General features: G+C 43.9%; 1 protein-coding gene across 2 annotated transcripts in view; it reads left to right on the top strand.

The window, feature by feature from the left end:
* Positions 1–15,805, top strand: part of UTP20 (UTP20 small subunit processome component) — a 121,726-nt gene that overhangs the window by 35,578 nt on the left and 70,343 nt on the right. For both annotated transcript variants that reach the window (XM_085886897.1, XM_085886898.1), the window contains 6 exons: positions 7,451–7,676; positions 8,428–8,595; positions 9,784–9,874; positions 11,435–11,520; positions 14,258–14,383; positions 14,617–14,783. In XM_085886897.1, coding sequence (XP_085743023.1) covers positions 7,451–7,676; positions 8,428–8,595; positions 9,784–9,874; positions 11,435–11,520; positions 14,258–14,383; positions 14,617–14,783 — 864 coding nt within the window. The remainder of the gene's footprint in view (positions 1–7,450; positions 7,677–8,427; positions 8,596–9,783; positions 9,875–11,434; positions 11,521–14,257; positions 14,384–14,616; positions 14,784–15,805) is intronic.

Here is a 15,805-nt window from a genome sequence, read left to right as displayed (position 1 = left end):
TCAGGTGCTGGATGTTAAGCTACACCAAGAAGTGGGGTTTGACTGTGTGGAGTTTTTCATCAAGAAATTCCCCTGTCTGTTCAGTGGCGGTGATAGTGACATAGACAGTCTTGAGAGTGAATTCGCTCACTACCAGGCAGACGCCTCCATAGCTACAATTGCTACTGAGACAGTGAGAGTGGATGAGCAGTGGCATCGGATTTCACAGCTCACAGATCCCTGCACTGGTGCCAAGAAGTATCCTAATTTGAGCAAAGTGATGAAGGGAATCTTGGTCATTCCTCATTCGAACGCATCATGTGAGCGGGCACTCAGTCTTGTACGGAAGAATCATACTGAATTTCGTCCCAATTTGAGTGTCAAAACCCTGGAAGCTCTCTTAATTGAAAAACTAGCTCATAACACCCCTTGCTACCAGAGAGAATACAGCAAAGACATAATCAGAAGGGCTAAAAGAGCCACACAGCTGTCACTCAGCAAAGCTGCCATGGAAAAAGCAAGCAGCAGTAGTACCAGCCAGTAAGGTAAGAAAAATATTGCTTCTTTTGTGCTTTTTGTTAATCTTTGATTGTCCCCTAACTTACTAATATTAACATACATGTAACATTAAAAAGTGCACAATTTTCCCCTTTTTTTGTTCAAAAAGTGGGAATTCTTAACATGTTAAATGCTCCAAAATAGGGCTCAGAGGGCACTAGAGAGCGTCTAGAACCCCAGAGCTTCCAGGGCCCTAAGGCGGGCCCTGGACCCCGCCGCAAGGGTCGAGCGCTCCGCGCTCGAGATGTGCGCTTCGCGCACATTATTTGGTGTCGGTTGAAAATCCTCCCTAATTCTGATTTCCAAAAGTTGGCATCTCTGGTAATGCCTGATCCATGAGATCATATCGGACCCAATACATGTTTGAAATATCATGCTATGCAGTACTATATCGTTTTTGGCCTGCTTTCTCAATGGTAAAGAATCACTTTTAAAATTAAATAATTTTTGGATCTTCAACAAAATCGAATCTGCTTGTTCTTGTCACACACCCAAATGTCCAAGTTTCATCCGAATCCGTCCACAACTCTTTCAGATATCTTGCTATATTTTGGTTTCTTCACCATTGAGAGATAGGGATAATCACTTTTAAAAAATTATTGTATCCGGATCTTCACCAAAATCGAATCGGTTTGTCCTTGTCACACACCGAACCTGTCCACAAAATCTCAACTGAATCCGTCCACAACCTTTTGAGATATCCTCCACACAGGCAGAAAGGGGTGAAAACATACCCCTCCTTCATCTTCGGGAGCGGAGGTAATGAAACAAGAAAAAGAGCAATCGGAGATTGCGGCCCCTCGCCAGGCCTTTTTTTGTGTGTGGCATTTGTGTGCTGGTATGTTGCGTTATGAATAAGACATTAATTAGAACTGCTGGCAGTGATGACCGATCAAAGTGGGACGTCTTGGTGCCCGGACACCTGACCCTGACCCTGACCCATGATGGTTGTTTTTTAAAATTCAATTGAATTTAGAATGGGATTAAAATAAGTTAAATTCAAATTAAACGGAAGACCAAATAGGTACAGTCCTGCATTGGAGTAATCAGAGGAACCCAAACGAGCAAAAAGCAAAGATGACGTCATCAGGAGGAACCTGCATAGGATTCGGGTGTCAGCTGCTGCTCCTCGACCCTCAAACCCATCCGGGCACGGCCAAGTGAATCTTATTCAAAAAAAATGGAAAAAAAATCACAAAACGTAGATGAAGAAATTAAATAATTTTTGCTGCCAGACCATCCGTCCGATAAGTTTTAAATATAAAACGTGTATTCCCCATCACAACTACATCATAATTGTGAAGTTTCACTTCAACTGATGAAACGGTTCAAGAGAGAGATTTTTTTTAAAAAGAAGATTTTTTGCTCAATCCAATATGGCTGCCAGACCATGTGACTTGTCAATTATTATTCATGAATACCCTGGTATCCACAAGGTTTGTGTGGCATTTGTGTGGCATTTCCCCTCGATCTGTTCAGCCATTCTGGAGAAGAAGATGATTTTGTAGGTTTTTGGGTAAATCAAATATGGCTGCCAAACCATGTGACCTATGATGTCATATGTATGTTTTGTTTCTCATGGATAGGTAGTCAGACTTGTAAAGTTTCACCTCTCTCTTCAGCCATTTCAGAGCAGGTTTTAGGTTTTAAAAAAAACAAACATGGTTGACGAACCATGTCAACAATGACGTCATCAAAATATTTTTTAATTTTTTTTTTTTTCTGTGGAACAATTTATCCCTCGATGACCTTCAGAATTTTGCAGACTCATTAGATGTAGCATTCTATGTATGCAATTATGACGTCATGACGTCGCAAAAAAAAATGACTGATTCCACATATTAAGTTCTTGCGATGTGCCAAGTTTCAATTTTCTTCCTTGCTGCATCACCCCCCCCCCTCCCCAACACGGTTTCCACATTATGACCTCTGACGTCATTATTATTATTTAAACACACGACATGAGAAGCCGCTGGTATGGTTAAAATTCGTCTCGATCCAACAAGCGGTTGCAGAGAAAAACACGAAGTTCTGTGTGGACAAAGACCAATGGACCCAAATGCCTTACCCTTTCCTCTGGCAAGGTGTGTGTGTGTGTGTGTGTGTGTGTGTGTGTGTGTGTGTGTGTGTGTGTGTGTGTGTGTGTGTGTGTGTGTGTGTACAAAATCAGACAGGTGGAGGCCATTCAGCCCATCATGCTTGCGTGAACACCATACTAATTTATCTACACTGGACCCAGAGAAGAAAATGCTAATTATTTTTTATTTTGTTTTATTTTTATCTTTATTTTAAGCCTGGTGTTGGCTTAGTGGTTAGGGTGGCGGCTTGGGATCCCAGGGTCCTGAGTTCAAGCCCCGTTGGCTGCTGAATTAACACCAGGGGGTTGACTCAGCCTGTCATCCATCTGAGGTCGTCGAAATGAGTACCAGTGTACTGGTCCTGGTGTATGCCCCGGTTAGAATAGGTGTACCATATCCCTGTGTGTCGTAAGAGGCGACCAGGGTTGGCGTCAGGAAGGGCATCCGGCCATAAAAAACATTGCCTCAAGAAAAGCCAAACCCCTGCACAGCAGGGAAAAATGGCTGTAAAAACGGTCATTTTAAGTTTTTGTAAAAAAAAAATCCTCCTCAGGGGAGGGGGAATGGCCTTGGTTTACAAACACACATCAACCACACAACACCCTTTGACAAGACCCCCACCAACAGCACTCCGCACACAATCCACCCGTCTTTGCTCAAACTACATAAATGTCCTGTCAACATCCCCATACCCCTCGATCTCCATAACTTCCAGGTACCTTTCTAATTTAAACATATCTACTGCTTCTGCTGCCACCACCTTTCCAGGAAGACCATTCCATGCATTAACTACTCTCCGAGTAAAGGACCCCTGCCTTACTATCGTCTTGACTCTCCTCGTCTTTACTCTCAGGCTATGGCCCCTGGTCCAACCACTGTCGACTCTGTTGAATAATTAATCTTTACATATTTTATCTACACTTTTCATTATCTTAAATATCTCTATCATATTTCCTCATAACCACCTCCTTTCTAGTGTATAAAGCCCTGTCTCCTTCAACTGCTCCTTATAGCTGAGTCTAGCTAGGCCTGGAATCAATCGAGTGGCCCTGCACCGAGCCCTCTCTATGACATCTGTGTCCTTCCTGAGTGGTGGTGACCAAAACTGCAAAAAATATTCGAGATATGGCCCTCACTAAATTCCTGTACAATGTTAACACCACCTCTTTTGTTTGATAAATGATCCCCCTCCGAATACATCCCAAAACCCTATTTGCTTTACCTATAGCTGTCTGGCACTGTGCTGCCTGCTTACCTCCCATATCGATTACCACCCCCAGATCCTTCTCCTGTGTGACACACTCCAACATGACCCCTTGAATCCTGTAATCTCGATTTTCATTGTTCTTTCCCATCCCCAACACCTTACACTTGCTCAGGTTAAACTACATCTGCCAATCTTTTACCCAATCTCTGCAAGTACCAATACTTTCCTGAATCTGATCACCACCCCCTCTGCTATCCACTTTACCTCCAAGCTTTGTGTCATCTGCAAATTTGGAAAATTTACTCTTCACCCCATTATCCAAATCGTTGATGTAAATAATGAATAGTAATGGTCCGAGTACCGATCCCTGAGGTACCCCGCTACTTGCATCCTCCCACTCACAGGCACACTTTGCTTCCTACCACCAAGCCAGTTTGTAATCTCATGATCCACCTGACCAGCCGCTGTACAAGCCCTCATTTTGGCTAACAACCTCCAATGTGGTACCTTATCAAATGCTTTCTTAAAGTCTCGATATACTTTGTCCACTGCCTTTCCCTCATCCACCCAATCAGACATTGCTTCATTGAACTCTAAAATATTTCTTAACAGGAACTACCTTTGGTAAACCCATGGTGACTACCTTTAATTAGTTTGTATTTGTTTAAATGGTTCCTCATCTGGTCCTTAATTAATGTCTCCAACACCTTCCCCACAACTGAAGTCAAACTAACATTTCCCAATTCTTCTCTGGATCCTTTCTTAAATAATGGTGTTACATTTGCTACATTTGTTACTCTCCAATCCTCCGGTACCTGTCCTGACTCCAGGGAACTATTGAAAATATCCGTAAACATCTCGCTTTCCTACTCAGCCACCTCCATCAATACTCTCGGGTGCATAGAGCCTTATCTTCTCTTTGATTACCTTGAATATATATATATATATATATATATATATATATATATATATATATATATATATATATATATATATATATATATATATATATATATATATATATTCATACGAGGTGTGTTCAAAAAGTATCCAACCTTAATTTTTCGTGCGTAAACAAATGAAGCTAGGGTGGCGTGGTTTGGCGCACGTATGTAGGCACGCACGTGAATATTTTCCCGCCTGCAGAAAGCTGTCAGTTGCCGACAGACCGCCGATGAGTGAGGAAGTGTAAGTGAGCGCCGTCGGATTTTCGTTTTTGACAAAATGACGGATCACTGTGGTCTCATCGCCAGTGATCACTGTGTTTGAGAAGTTGGGATCGTTGTTCACAGCCTCCAGCATGTCCTGTGCGATCTCCAAACGGAGTTGCTTCTGCTCGATCGTTATCAGCTTTGGCACGAACTTCGCTGAGATTCTCCTTAAGCCCAAATCCTCAGTCACAATGGAATGAATGGATCCAATGCTGACGCCCGCCTCGTCTGCAAGTTCTCTGATCGTGATTTGACGATCCTGCATCAGCAGGGTCCTCACTTGGTGAATGACGATCTCATTTCGGGATGTTGAGGGCCTACCAGAACGTGCTTCACTTTCCACTGATGTGCGACCATCTTTGAAGCGGTTGTACCACTGTTACCTGTGGTGCCCATTGCTTCGTTCCCGAAGGCCTGTTGAATCTTGCGGATCGTTTCCACTTGGGAATCGCCAAGCTTTACACAAAATTGGATGCAGTAGCGTTGTTCAAGTTTTTCCGTCATTTTGTCAAAAACGAAAATCCGACGGCGCTCACTTACACTTCCTCACTCATTGGCGATCTGTCGGCGACTGACAGCTTCTGCAGGTGGAAAATATCCACGCATACGGATTAGGATCGCCTTCATACGTGCACCAAACCACGCCTCCCTTGCCTCATTTGTTTACGCACAAAATATTAAGGTTGGATACTTTTTGAACACACCTCGTATACACACACACACACACACACACACACACACACACACACACACACACACACACACACACACACACACACACACACACACACACACACACACACACACACACTTATATACACACCATGTTAACATTGAAATACACATGTAAATACAGTGTAAATTAAACAAAAACACAAGTTTTATACCTGAAATTTTTCCAAAATAGCGAGGTGGTTGAGAGTAAACATATTATATACTGTACTCTGCTGTAAATATAAACCACAAGACTTAGCTCAGGATGATGCTGTTGGGGGGGATGGGGAGTGGGGAAGGTGATTGGAAAAGCAGCATGAGCTTGATGATGAAGTCGCCTGCAGCATTGCCATAATGCAATGGAAAAAGGTAACTCGAGAACCTTGGTCACATCACCTTGAACCCCAATCTTTCCTGCTTGGACGGAAGCTACAAGGTACGCATCGTCTTCCAGAATAATCCCCTTTCATGGATGCTAAAAGCTGCTCCGGCACCTCTATTTGATTCATCAGCCGCGTTTGAGAATGAAGCATTAGAACAGGGATTTGAGTCCGGGTATTGAAATGTAAGGGTTTGAGAATGGGTGTTTGAGTACGGAGTTGGAAAATGAAGGTTTGGTTTGGGAATGAGGTTTGACAGAAAATGAAGGTTAAGGAATGAGGAAGAGAACAATGGGGAAGGTTGAACCCCCTCTCATTGACCCCTTAATGACGGCCCACAGGTGCCGCATCTTCACCTCGAGCCAACCAATCTTACAACTTGATCTTTTCACCCAACGTCTTAACCTTTCTTTTTCTTTCGGCACAACTAATTTTGTCCATCGCTTTACGTATGGGCTCATTAAAAATGGTGTGCGAGAAACAACACAAGGCTCGTAATGGGTGGTAATCGTTCAAACCAAAACAAAACAAAAAAGAATAGCGATTGGTCGAAATGAAATCCCATGATAACGAAATTGGAACACAATAGGTTGCCCACGATTGGTCGAAACCTGTGATATTAGATCCTGCAATGTTTGAGGGTTTACTGCACCGTTTATCGTGGTATCTTAAAAGGTTTGGGATGTCTTCAGACCCCAATATGACCCCTTGAATGCATAAGGCACCCCAAGGTAATTTATACCCCTAAGCCCCTTTACAACCTGTAGACAATATGAGACCCCCAAGCTGTTATTAGATCTAACCTAACCCTAACCTTAATCCTTAGACCCCCCCCAAAGACCCTATAGACCCCGTTGCACCCTTTATAACCCTTTGTCCTCCAAGATCACTTCGACTTCTTTTTACCCTTTCGGCCTTTAGACCTTCACACATTTCAAACCTTTTAAGACCCTTCAGACATCTTCAAACAATTCTGACCATTTTGACATTATATTACACCCTTTGGACCCCAGGTCCTTTTGAGACCCTTTAGAATTTGTTTCTCGAGACCGTTTTGACGGTGTGAACATGGCGTGTGATCCTGCATGTACTATACAGGGTGTTTATGCAGCTCTTGTGCCCTTTTAAACTTTAATAACTTTGAATGTATAGATGATGTAAACGGTCTCTAAATGCCAGATGAAAGCGTAGTCCTTCAAGTTATTGTTAACGTTCATGGTGTTGTTGAAAGGTCGCCTGGTTTTCGTTTGTGAAGCTGGCCAATTGTGTGTCGAGACTTGTTAATGCTGCTCATCAAGCCTGAAACGTTCCACATCGGTTCAGACACACAGAGGCATTCGAAGATGGCAGAGGATGGACAGGAGGCCGGCACGCCTGGTGCAGGTGCGGTACTGCTGTTCCAACAAGAGCTTAGTGCTCACTCCGGAGAACATGACCGTCCTGATCACGCGAACTTCCGCCTGTTGATTTGGCAAGCCATGTTGGAGTTCCCAGAGCAGCTGGAGCTTCACTCCCACCAGCTGGTTCCTCTACTGTTCACCTTCATCAGGTGAGCTTCATCGGTGGACAGGTCGTCTTCACTGGGAATCGTGAAGTTACCTTCACTTTTCGTTTGTTCAAGTTTTCCCATGTTTGCACACATGTAGTCAGTCCACCAGACGTGGCAAACTTATGTCGAGGCGAATCCAGTTAGGCGCTCGCATCATTCTGAATCCATCTTGGTTTGGACTCAAGTTATCCTGAAGGTCAACATTTGCGTACGCCATCGAGCACTTGGTGAAACCGACCCGTGGGACACTGTGTACAAGATTTGCCAAAGTGTTTTGCCGTTTGTGTGTCATAGTAACCGGGTACGAAACGTGCGGTTTGTTCGTGGAATTAGCCTGATTATTTTGGTTTCACATTATCCTTCACTCTGGCTGTATAACCAGTCCCTTTATGTTGGAGAGGAGGTTAACGACGAGACTGCTCATTCATGAAAAAAATTCTCTTTGCCTTTCGATCGAGACCTTTCACCAGTGGCCAACGAACCTTTTCGACTAATCTTAAGAACTGTGCTTGCATCACCTGGGTACCTTGGCAAGAATGAGTTGCCTTTCTCGGTGTCGAGATTTTTTTTAATCCAATAAATGATTTCCAGCTTGTGAGCTGCTTTTAAATCCTTTTCAGTTGCAGTTGTAACAAATGAAAACTTGATTTCATGTTTATCGATTTATGTGATGTGATGTGAAGTTGATCGATGTAACGATTGCAAGGAAACCGAGTTCAGATGATCCCCTTCCTCCCTCGTCCCCACCCAGACAGCAGTTCAGCTCTGTGGATGTGCAGATGGCACACACTCAGGACGTGCGCAGAGGCGATCTTCAGCAAACCGGCCCAGAATCCGAGGATGTGGAATGTGTTGAAGAAATGAACGATGCACATGCAGAATGCCGGACCTGCAGAAGCGGCAAACGCCTCACAACCAAGTGGGTTTATCATCATTATTATTATTGTTTTTTATTTTGTGGTTTTGTGGTGTGTTCCTGCTATTGTCATCCATTTCACTTAACCTCCCTATTTGTGTGACAATATCCAATTCCATGGTTACCGAGCCATTGTCTCTTGTTTTCCAATCCTCGAGTTTATCGTCCTTTTTCCTTTTGCCCCCCTCTGGGTGCCATTTTTATTTATTTATTTATTTATTTTTTAAACCCCTCCACACCCGAAGGTGCCGAGGCATTGTGTTTTCTCGTCGTCTGTGCATGCGTAGCAGATTTCTCGTTACCATGGTAATGTGAACTCATGAAGGAATTCCAACCGAACTTGGCATAAGTATGAACTGATTCGATTTTTGATTCAGAAGCTCAAATGTCGATGGGCATGCAACCTTTAATTGAAAATCTTTGTTGCCACACCAACTCGTGAACCACAGAAGGGATTTAAACCAAACTTGGTGTAAGTATGGATTGCAACAGAAAGATGAACTGATTCATCATTGGGAACAACAAGTCAAAGGTCATGTGTTATTTGAAAATCATTTTATTGATCGTAACTTGAGTTCGAAGCACCTGATGTTTTTACTCCTCTGCTTGCCTCTCTTTCCTCTCTTTCCTCTCTTTCCCTCTCTTTCCCTCTCTTTCCCTCTCTTTCCCTCTCTTTCCCTCTCTTTCCCTCTCTTTCCCTCTCTTTCCCTCTCTTTCCCTCTCTTTCCCTCTCTTTCCCTCTCTTTCCCTCTCTTTCCCTCTCTTTCCCTCTCTTTCCCTCTCTTTCCCTCTCTTTCCCTCTCTTTCCCTCTCTTTCCCTCTCTTTCCCTCTCTTTCCCTCTCTTGCACTCTCTTGCACTCTCTTGCACTCTCTTGCACTCTCTTGCACTCTCTTGCACTCTCTTGCACTCTCTTGCACTCTCTTGCACTCTCTTGCACTCTCTTGCACTCTCTTGCACTCTCTTGCACTCTCTTGCACTCTCTTGCACTCTCTGCCTCTCGCCGTCTGTGAGCTGGATATCTCAAAAAGTTATGGACGGATACGGATAAAACTTGTTGGATGGGTTAGGAGTGTGACACGGGTAAATTGATCTAATTTTGATGAAGATCTGTATCCTGATGCTGATCCGGATACGAGAGTAAATAAAACGTTTTCATTGATTCTGGATGTATGTTCCATTTCATTTTCAGAGATCTTCTGGGACATTTGAAAGTTTTCTCAAAGTTTTCAGGCCCCTGGAATTTCCACAAGCAAGAAATGCTCAAAGAGTTTTATTATCGGGTAAGATCGTCGCTCTTTCCGATTGAGGCACACGCTCACATTGACGACGAACAATTACATTCTGCGCATCTGGCCGACAGAGTTCGGGGTCACACCGCAGCACAACGACCGACAGCACTGGGAGGTCTCGCGTGAGGTTGGGAGAGTCATGTGCAAGCGTTGGTGGGGAGGAGGCGCGAACGAGTGATCGATTTGTATCGATCAAGTAAAATGTATGATAGCCAGCAATACGGACAAAATTTAATTGAAGATTATAAATAAGATCATAATTATTTGTTACAGGATGAGTGAAGATGGCACCGAAGTGTCGAGGTTTTTAAAATCTTCACTCTGTGTAGTTCTGAATACCAACAAGCTTTGATATCTTTAAACCATCACCATTGTGCTCGATTTTAAGTTTTATGTGATGTTGGAAGAATAACCTCGTACTTTGGAAAATTTGTCTCATGGGAAGAAAACCTGATGGCCTGAACAATTGCTATAAAACAAACAAAATGAGAAACTACTTGTGTCGACCTGGTCGAGGTGTGCTCGGCAGTTGAACGATAAAATCCAAAAATGTGAATTATTTAAATCGTAGGGGGAAAACGACCTCCAGATTGACTTACCCATCACCATTGCACTGCTCGTACGACTGTTTGTTGGGACGATGGTAATGTCCGTCCTTGCGTCGACGCTATCACTCACCTGGTTACCAGGGGTAATGCTCGACTTGATCTTTCATCAGACAACTTACACGTAAATCGTCGCACGGTGACGTTAAATACCGATTGCGCTTCGGGAATGGTTCGAATCGCGTTCGTACTTGTAAATAACTCCACGACTCGATAGCGATTTCACGCTGTCTGTTCTGGATTTCATCCTGTGGTGTGCGCGTGGCGTCAGCGTCGTCGTCGTCATCGTCGACATCTTCGGGACACAGGTCTTCCACCCATTTCGTTCAACAAATGCCATCAAATGTGAACAAATATCGTTTGCACTGCAATGCCAGCAAGATACCTTTGGGACTACTGATTTGTTGGACCTCATTTGTGTTAACTCTCACTCGTGAGGTGTGTGGAGCATGATGGGTACATTTCCTAACACCTTGATTGGGCATGCCAATGGTGAATTGTCCCACGATGCTCGTCCGACCCGAAGGATTTTAAATTTCATCAACGTCCTCGGAAGCAATCCATAGCACTGATCAAAGTGGATGCAGTTGATCCGTTATGGAATTGTCCCTCCCCCAATCCCAACCCACTGTTAAGCTTCATCACACTTTGGGTTTATGGGGAGGAAATAGTGGAATGTGTGGATGGACTTCTGTGGCTAACTCTTTTCAATGTTGCCATAACGATACCCTCGACCCCTCCTCCCTCCCACCCCTTCCAAATAACTTTCACCATTTATTTATTTATTTATTTATTTATTTATTTGCTTCGACATGCGCTTTGTACTGCGATTGTCACATGGGATCCAACCTCCGCATTGGCTGTGAAAATGCTTTCGTACCATTCCGACAATTTTTTTTTAATCCTCCTACTCTGTGCTTTCAACACCTTGTTTCTTCTCCAACAGTTGCTGTGCCATCGTAATCAGGATGTGCAGAAGGTGGCACTGGCATGCCTCTTCACATACAAACCCAAGGCACTCTTACCTTATCGGTAAGTCGGGACAATCGCGTGCACGCCTTGCGACACCCTGACCCCGATCGACAATCCCAAAACCTTGCACTCCGTCCCAACTCTAATCTCATCCTCCTTTCCATGACTTCTTCGTTCTAACGTTGCTAAAAGCAAAATCAAACATTCCAAGCACAGGGGTGATGATACCATATAAGCTTTTGATTTTGCTGCCATTGATCGACTGTGACGAGTCACTGAGCAGTTGCGAGCATGAAAACAAATTTTTCCAAATCTTCTGCTATGTACAGTGCCTTCAGAAAGTATCCGCACCCCTCAACTTGTGTCACGTTTGGGTGTTACAGCGTGAATTTAAAACTGGTTCAAGTAAAATGATGATGATTATTATTATTATTATTATTTTTATTATTTTTATTTAATTTTTTTGTTGTCACCGATCTGCATAAAATACCCCACACTGACAAAGTGCAATCATGTTTTTAGAAATTTTTACAAATTTATTAATAATGAAAAGCTGAAATGTCGTGCGTCAATAAGTATTCAACCCCATGGGTCGGTGCTCTGGAGAAGTGCCTTTGGCAGTGATTACAGCTCCGAGTGTTCTTGGGTATGTCCGTATCAGTTTTGTACATCTGGATTTGGGGATTTTCTCCCATTCTTCCTCGCGGATTTTCTCAAGCTCTGTCAGGTTGGATGGGGAGTGTCGGTGAACGGCAATCTTCAAGTCTTTCCACAGATTCTCAATGGGATTCGAGTCTGGGCTTTGGTTGGCCCGCTCAAGGACGTTCACATTGTTGTTCTGAAGCCATTCCAGTGTTGCTTTGGCCGAATGCTTGGGGTCATTGTCCTGTTGGAACATTAATCTTCACCGCAGTCTAAGGTCTTTTGCACTCTGAATCGGGTTCTCCTCAAGGATTTTCCTGTATTTGGATCCATTCATTGTTCCATCTATCCTTACAAGTCTTCCACTCCCTGGCACTGAAAAACATCCCCACAGCATGATGCTGCCACCACCGTGCTTCATGGTAGGGATGGTGTTAGATGAGGGATGGGCTGTGCTTGGTTTCCGTCAGATGTCGCGCTTTGCATTCAGGCCAAGTAGTTCAATTTTCGTCTCATCAGACTACAGAACCTTTTGCCTCATCATCAGGGTCTTTCTTGTACCTTTTTGCAAATTCCAGGCATGCTGTCATGTGATTTTTTTTTCTCAGGAGTGGCTTCTCTCTGGACACTCTCCCATAAAGCCTGATTTGTGAAGTGCTGCAGAAACCGTTTTCCTTCCAGCAGGTTCTCCCATCTCGGACAAGGAACTTTGTAGTTCTGTCAGGGTGATCATTGGGTTCTTGGTCGCCTCCCTGCCCAAGGTCCTTCTTGCCCAGTTGCTCAGTTTGGTCAGACGGCCAGCTCGAGGAAGAGTCTGGGTGTTTCCATATTCTTTCCATTTCATAATGATGGAGCTCACTGTGTTCTTGGGAACTTTTAACACTCCACAAATTGTTTTATACCCTTCCCCAGATCTACGCCTCCTCACAACTCTATCTCGGAGTTCAACGCACAGTTCCTTGGACCTCATGTTAGAGTTCTGCTTTGACACGTATTGTCAACTGTGGGACCTCATATAGAAAGGTGTGTTTCTTTCTAAACCATGTCCGATCAATTGAATTGGCCACAGGTGGACTCCAGTCAAGTTGGAGAGCTATCTCAAGGATGATCAAAGGAAATTGGATGAACCTGAGCTCAATTTGGAGTGTCATGGCAAAGGGGCTGAATACTTATTGACGCATGACATTTCAGCTTTTTACTTTTTAATAAATTTGTAATAATTTCTAAAAAAATTTTCCTTTTGTCATTTTAGGGTATTTTGTGCAGATCGGTGACAAAAAATTTAAATTTAATCTTTTAAATTTCGGCTTTAACACAACAAAATGTGACAGAAATCAAGGGGTGTGTGTGTGTGTGTGTGTGTGTGTGTGTGTGTGTGTGTGTGTGTGTGTGTGTGTGTGTGTGTGTGTGTGTGTGTGTGTGTGTGTGTGTGTGTGTGTGTGTTGGTTGTATGTTTCATCTACTCCTCCGAGAGGATTTGACCAAGGAAGCTGAAACTTTTTCAGGGATTACTCAGGACACCCTCGTCGCGTCAGGCATATTCGTTTCCTGAAGTTTTGTTTGATTCCATCAAGTTTTGAAAGAGAAAACAAAATTTCTGCCCCTCTTGGTATTTTCTTCCTTGATGGGGGAGTGTACATTAGGAATTATCAGAGCTGTATAACCACTGTGTATTGTATACGGTATGCGCATAAGCAGTACGCATGTGTTTGCTTCTTGTCTGAAACCTGGGTAGTTTTTATTTTCGGGAGCAATCGAGGCAGCGGTTGTTGCCTATACACCACCCAGATAAAGGGATGTGTCAGAAGAGTGTGCTGCACGTTTGGAACAGATAGCCCATCGGGCGGGTGCTCTGCTATGGTATTGATGATCGTAAAGATGATGTGACCCCATCTTGGCCACCTCCTTCGGGAGCAGGTGCTTTGAGTACAGTGAAAGGATTGTAGGGTAATGTGAGAATTTGGACAGTATGCTATGCTTTGGTATCAAATGGCCCATCAATTGCTGTACCTGCTTCTACCCACTGGCAAAGCGATGCTGTCATTTCGGGGTTTTTAAAAAATAAATTTTTAAAATGAAAATGGTGACTGGTGAAGGTGAATGATCCACTGATCCACTGGTGCCGGTCCACATCTCGCCATGTGTTTCCGTGCAGGGAACATCTCGAGCGCCTGTTGGAGGATCACTCTTTCAAGGAGGAGATTGTTCTGTTTATGGTTCAGGGAGAAGCCTGTTTGGTGCAAGCTGAGCATCGGCAGGAAGTCATGCAGGTTTTGATACGGTAGGTGTTCATTCCCTCTTGAGAACTTTGCAGTTAATGCTGGCATCCCAGGTTCATATCGCATATTGGATGTCAATTTGTCAATTATCTCATAAAGTTTCCTTGTGTTTCATGCACAAGTACGTCGATGTCTCCTCGAGTCCTTGTTCCGCATTCGTAATGCAGCTACAACCTCCTCCATGAGCCCCAAGCAATGTGGATGATGACAGAGCGGTTTGTTGATTTGTGTACAGGATGCTCTTTGGCCGATTGAGGAATGGGACCGGACGAAAGACCAAAGGCAAGAGTTCCATGCTCACATCTACCAGAACCATACTGCAGTTCCTGTCCTGTTGCACATCCGACGAGCTCTCGCTCTTCTTCAACCTCTTGCTCGAACCCCTACAAGGCTTCCTCACCGGTGGGTCCTCACAATGTCCCGTCGAGTGCTCAGAGGAATGCGCCGTCTTGAACACTTTTGGCGAGGTTTTTGTTTTCTTGTTCAATTACAACAAGTATTTCTGGTTTCTCAAGTTAATGAGTTTGCACATCAAAGTCTGAGACGTCCCGTCAGTTTGAACACGTGTACTGCATTGTTCTTTTCATTGTGTCATATTTGTCGATTGAGGCAGACGGACCACGGACAGCGACAGGATACAATTCGGCAAATTTGCTCTTTTTCTGGTGTATCGGTTTCAATTGTTTTTAACACAATATCTATGTTCGTGGAAGAGCAAAATTAGAGGGAAAACAGATAATATACTGACAGTGGGACAACAATCGAACAAAACAAACAAGGTAATGGACGAATCAGAAAGAGGGGAGAGGGGAAGGGAGGAAACGTAGAACACTGAACCCTTTTCTGAGGTGTAAGGGTTTGGGCGTCTGTTCCGAGTCTGGGAGGTCGGTGGTTCAAACCCTGGCTGAGTCGTACCGAGCGGCTTCCTTTCTTGACATGATTTAAATACAAAGGGGAGAGAGCGGACAATCAACCATTTGTTGGCAATTATGGGGAGGAAGAATTGTCCCGCTGATGATGTCACGGGTACCCACATTGCCCTGAGAAGTGAAGGCACTTTCGTGTGTGTGTGTGTGTGTGTGTGTGTGTGTGTGTGTGTGTGTGTGTGTGTGTGTGTGTGTGTGTGTGTGTGTGTGTGTGTGTGTGTCACGCGCAGCTCATTATGAGCTTTAGACCTTGTATTGAAATGAAATAAGCACACCAACATGCAAGTGAAGAGAGTATTTGGTTCAGAACCAAATATCCCTCCACTCCCACCTCATATTGAAATGTTTACTGTACCGTCCACCAAACAGTGATGACTCCATCTACACCTCACTATCCGAAAACATGGACCAACTTCTATCTTCTCATCCAAACTCTCTCTTCCTCATATGTGGCGACTTCAATTATCATCAAGCGAGTTGGCTGGGTGTGGGTACCTC

Source organism: Eptatretus burgeri, chromosome 6 (genome assembly GCF_056783735.1).
Source record: "Eptatretus burgeri isolate ZD-2024b chromosome 6, Ebu_testis_v1, whole genome shotgun sequence".
Classification (NCBI taxonomy): Eukaryota; Metazoa; Chordata; class Myxini; order Myxiniformes; family Myxinidae; genus Eptatretus; species Eptatretus burgeri.
The sequence above is the reverse complement of the archived record's forward strand: the minus strand, read 5'-3'. Positions and strand labels throughout refer to the sequence as shown.